The following is a 5352-nucleotide window of genomic DNA, read 5'->3' as shown; positions in this document are numbered from 1 at the left end:
TAGTGAGAACAGACACTTAAGGTTCACTCAGTATTTTTATTAACTGTTGTCCCCAGGCTATGCAGTAGATTCTTGAACATATTCCACCTATTTACCCGAAATTGTGTATCCTTTGACTGGCAGTCAAAGCAGTCACCATCCAGCTGTGCATGTTGAACATGACATTGGCAACTTGCCCTCTTCCTGTACCTTTAGTCTCTTCAAATGTAAATTGAAAATAAGTGATTATAAGTAAAAGAAAATAAAAATCAAGTAAGCATAAGGTTGTTTATGAAGACATGTCCACTTTTTATTATTTTTTCCTTAAGTAATGAGAACTTTTAAAAGTTTGTTTTCTGCAAAACATTAACTGTTAGTTTAAAAATGTGTCTCTGTTGAGCTGTAAGTTTCCTAAGTGTTTGACTTCTCTTAGTATGGTTTGTTTGCCCTTTGCAATGTTTGTTCTGTCTTCAGACTTCCAACAAGTCAATACTAGGATAACAATAAATGTAAAGTAACCTCCTGGTTCTGTTCATTCATCCCTTCAGACTCAGCACTCATAAATTAATAAGTGAGTGTTCCTATGTCAATCCAGTCAGCAAGTGATCGATTTTGAACCTTGGCTTCTGAATAATACATCTGGGGTATTTATCAATTGAATTTTTCACATCCAGCCTAATATTTCATGAGAAAGAAGGTTTAATGATTTCTAACTCTCTTTTCTATTCCCACTGCCCCTGTCCAGGTCCTTGGCTTGAAATTTGGCTTTATTCTTACTACTGACATTGATTTAAATGACATTTATATTGCATAGAAAATGCTCAAATTATTACTCCAATAGGCAAGCATAAGTCACTGAGATTGAAATGTCTTCCATCTCAGTTGGCCAGCACATCACCTCCATGAAAGGTCTCAACAGGGAGAGGAACTCGATCTCTTTATACAATGACAATCTGGATCTGCTTGGGAGCGCAGGCACCTCCTCACACCTGGATGTCAGAGGTTGGCTTTGTCTCTTTCTGCCTTATCAAGGAGACATTTTGAACCCCGCTGCACCCACGTTCTCATGGATGGTGGCCTTTGATTCCTCTGGATGCAGAATCTGACTCTTGTACTTTTCCTGCCAGTCCTCCACGATGTACTGGTGGTAGGGGTCCTGGGAGTGCTCGCGCCTCTTGGATTTCACAGTGCTCACCAGGATGGCGACGACGATGAAGGAGAACATCCCTATCATCACCATGAGGTACAGGATGACGTAGTAGAAGTTCTCAGCATCCACCTTGGCCTGGAGTGCCGCCTGCTCCTCTGTGGTGTTCCTGCGCCAGTTGTCCATGTATGTGATAAAAACCCTTCGGAAGACGTCTTCCAGCGTCTGGGTCAAATTGAGTAAGGAAGGCATGGTTCCCTCCTGCTGTGATTTAAACAATAAAATAGATGAACGAGGTTGAGGAAGCAGATCCTTTCAGCATTTGGGAGAGGAGGGAGGGATACAGAGGGAGAGTGATATTTCCTCCTCCTTTTTTTTTTGTTTTGTTTTGTTACAGTCAGCCTTTTAATAAACCAGAGAGAAATCAAAGGCAGTATAATCACTTCATGTCAACTACAATGGCACGGAATGAACAGGTTTCAGCTTTTATACAGCATTTTGCCACATTAACAAGTACAGGGTGGTGGTGGTGGTTGGTGTTTTGTTTTGTTTTTTTTTTTAATTTTTAAAGTTCTCTGTCTATTTGTAAAAAAATAAATATTTGTAAAAAAAAAAATAAAAGCCGCAGCTGTTTTTTTTGTTTAAGAGTGATCTAATATACAGAATTTTAGCCTTTAAGGGTATATACCTCTTCATTTAAAATGCTTCTGGACAATCTTCTGAAACACATTTTGTCACAGGTAACATTAAAACTACATACAGACCGACCTGTGTAACATCACAGCCAAACATGACTTTTTTCCAGTGACTTTAGCTTTCTCTCTCTGTGTGATGTTGTACTCTTTGTTCATCATGTTTTGCTGTAATGTTCCTCCTTAACCTGCCTAACATCTGCATGCACATCTTGTTAGTCTTTGAACTGATCGTATTCATTGTTTGCATGCATAACTACTTTACAAAAAATCTTCATGGTGACTAAATGACACATATATACATTTTGATATACACATTTGTACATAAATGTATACATATGAAAATGAGGGAAAGATGAAGTTAATAGGTCAAAATGTTAATACTGAGTGGTACACTTACCTGTGTACCACTGTGTGTGTGTGTGTGTATGTGTGTATATACATATAATATATATATGTGTGTGTATATATATATATATATATATATAATATATATATATATCTTTATGCTTTCTCATGTTCCAGATTTTCACTAGTGCTCTTGCATTACTTACAAAAATCAGTAACCTCACAACAGCCAGTAAATTGATGCATTCAAAATAAGCATTCAACAAAAATCACTTGACTGCAGCCACGCTCACTTATGAGTTATGGGGATGAAGACAATGAAGACACAGTATTCAGGCAAAAGAGGCATGGACAGGCTTTCCAATTTGTTCCATCTCGTAGGTGTAGGCAGTGCTTTGTCCCAAAGAAATGAGCATGTACATCTGTACTTTCAAGAACATTGTGTGTAGGTGATGCCAAGAAATACCCTGAGCAGTCCCTCTCCTTTCTCAGGTCTGTCCTGATCATCCCTACTGCCACCATCCGGCCACCAACATCTCTCCTTGGGTGACGCAGAAAATACAGTACAATACAGCTCTCCCCCAAATCATCACCTTGGGGGTTTGCCCTCTCCGCTCTGTACAGCAATGTGCTCTTTCCAAGAGGGAAACAGAATCATGCTATCCCCTCACTTTTAAAATGGTGCAATAGCTTCCTGTTGTTTTAAAAATAAAATCCAATTTCTTAACAGGGCTTACCCCACTTGATCTGAGCTAGCTCCTGACCCACCTCTGCCATGACCCCCTGTTCTTAAAGATTTGATCCCACCTGATTTTGTTCATCCAAGTCAGAGAGCTCTTCTGTCTCAGGATATTTGCACATTCTATCACCTCTACTTTACTCTTCCACCTGCTGCCTCTTTGTGCATTAGGTGTCAGCTCAATTGCTACCTCTCTTGAATATATGTCATTCCTTCAGGAATAGAGATGTTTCAGGTCTTACGATCTGGGAAAGAAGCAAAGAAAAACTTCTCAGAGCAGGTCTTCCCAGATTTCCTCATTGGAAATCAGTGTAATGAATATATTTTTCTCCATCTGACATTTTAAGTTCTATTTTCAAAGAACTCTTAAGATCCCTTTCACAGATCTCCCACCACCAGACAGTTAAGTAACACAGCTCTCTGTGGGCTTGGTCCACGCGAGACTTGGCCCCTGTGTCTTTCACCCTGGAGGAGACAGGTGAGTTCACACCAGTGTCATCTCTCAAGGGCCAACTCCTCACTCTCTGCCCACACCAAGGTGAACCCTGGAAGTGTGGTGGGGCAGGACGACTTCACTGACCCTTCTCCATGACTTCATCCAAAAAGAATGCTGTGATTTCCCCAGCTTTTCTATCCCCTCCGCCTTGTTCTCGAGAGAATTCAGTTTCCTTTTGTGAAGTCAAATTGGAAAAACAGTAGAACACAGAAACAACTAAAAAAAGATACAGAAGAGCCACGTTGCTAAACTAAAGATCCTCAGGTGTGCTGGGAGAAGTCTGCACGTGAGATGAGAACCCTGAGCGCCAAGTTCCTCTGGAGTCACGGATTCAGCCTTTGCCAGCCCTTGAGAGTGAGAGGCAGGTACCCCGGTTATTTGTTCAGCTCTCCTCACGTGGACGGAGGCTCACTGCGAAGCAGAGCAAGCATGCTTTTTGTTCAGACCTGATCAGGGGGCTGCAAAGGGCCTGTGGGGTTCAGTACCTAAGTGCTGACCTTCAGCCAGGCTGAGAAACTGGGGTCCACAGCGATTCTGAATACCGATGCACAAGATGTGCATGACCACAGGAAAAATCCAAATCGTGGTGTGTGAAAGTGGTTTCATTGATGGACATTATGCTAAAACATATTCAAATGGTGAGTTGATTTGAAGTTCTGACTCCCAGAAAAACTGTTGAACTCACAGGCATCAACCATTCTTATCCTACCGTAAACACTGTCATAGGCATTTACGTTGTTAATACCAACTCAGATATTAATGTGTTCTCTTGAATCATATGAAATTGCCACTTATCTAGGTTTAAATGGTCAAATATCGGCAGTTTTATGTAGTTCAACCTAACGGAAATTACATTTCCAATAAACAGTTCTCACCGCATCACACAGAACAAGAAGGGGCCCTAGAGGTTATTTAGGCTGCCTTAGTCTTTGGGAGGTGGCATAATTATAGCCTAGAGAGCTGAAATCACTTGCCTGAGATCACAGGGCTCTCAAGTTGACCACAGTGACCAGACTAGAACCCGAGTGACCCACGCCAGTGCCCGCGCTCCCTCTGTCCTCACAGAGGTCACACGTTCCAATAGCTGCCTGACTCCAAGGCCCGTGGCTGGCCAGCTCACTTGGGTAAGAAATAAAAGACTGTGGTTTGAGCTTCCATACATCAATTCACTGTGCCTTGTCTCCAGACAATAGGATGATCCATAATTCCAGTTCTCCCTGTCCTAAATATAAATTCACGACAATGGCCATCTGGACACTATCAGGAAAGCAACATTCATTTGACCCCCAAACCCAAAGTTCTCTTCTCTTGAAAGACGACGGACCCCTGGAATCACCTGGGCCTACAAAGGGCAGCAGGATCTTTTATTTTTATATCAAGAATAGAAAAAAATGTGATTACACGAATCTCCCATTTCAAAAGAAGACGTCTTCCAGAATTTTCATCCAAAGGCAATTACTGGAGAAATGAGCAAGGAAAATAGGAAGCAAGGAAGGAAGGAAAGACAGAAGGAAAGGAGAGGGGTGGGGCTGGGCAGGTGGGCCAGGCCACATGCCAGAAAAATCATTCACTTTACAGTGTTTGAGAAACAGAAAGGAGATAAATTTGTTACTTAATTCCTCAAACTATAAAGACTTGTCAGTTTTCCACAGAACTTACGTAGGCAGTGTGTGAGCAACGCCAACGGCCTTGGCTGAGCCGGGCTGCTCCGAGCCTCCTTGGTGGCGTTAGGAGCTCTGCAGACTGTGCCTACATCTCAGGCTGCTGAGCACCTTCAGCTTATGACCAGCTAAGCCCTTGCTAACTGCAGCCTGCAATCCTAGGCTTTTACGAACCCAAATGTTTAATCTAATCTTCTGTGGAAAGTTAAACACTGGCGGGCAGTTGGAATTAACCTTGGTGCCTGATGGGGTGGGTGTGCCTGTGTGGAGCCTGGCTTTGGGCAGAGTGG

General features: G+C 42.3%; 1 protein-coding gene across 1 annotated transcript; it reads right to left on the bottom strand.

Annotated features, from left to right (window-relative positions):
• Positions 1-728: 728 nt before the first annotated feature.
• Kcne2 (potassium voltage-gated channel subfamily E regulatory subunit 2) lies at positions 729-1659 on the bottom strand. The gene has a single exon (XM_026393538.2). It carries the CDS (start codon positions 1376-1378, stop codon positions 1007-1009), a length of 372 nt encoding a protein of 123 aa, XP_026249323.1. The 5' UTR covers positions 1379-1659; the 3' UTR covers positions 729-1006.
• Between the last annotated feature and the right edge of the window lie 3693 nt (positions 1660-5352).

The sequence above is a fragment of the Urocitellus parryii genome, chromosome 2 (genome assembly GCF_045843805.1).
Source record: "Urocitellus parryii isolate mUroPar1 chromosome 2, mUroPar1.hap1, whole genome shotgun sequence".
In the NCBI taxonomy this organism is placed as follows: domain Eukaryota; kingdom Metazoa; phylum Chordata; class Mammalia; order Rodentia; family Sciuridae; genus Urocitellus; species Urocitellus parryii.
This window is presented reverse-complemented; position numbering and strand designations above follow the sequence as displayed.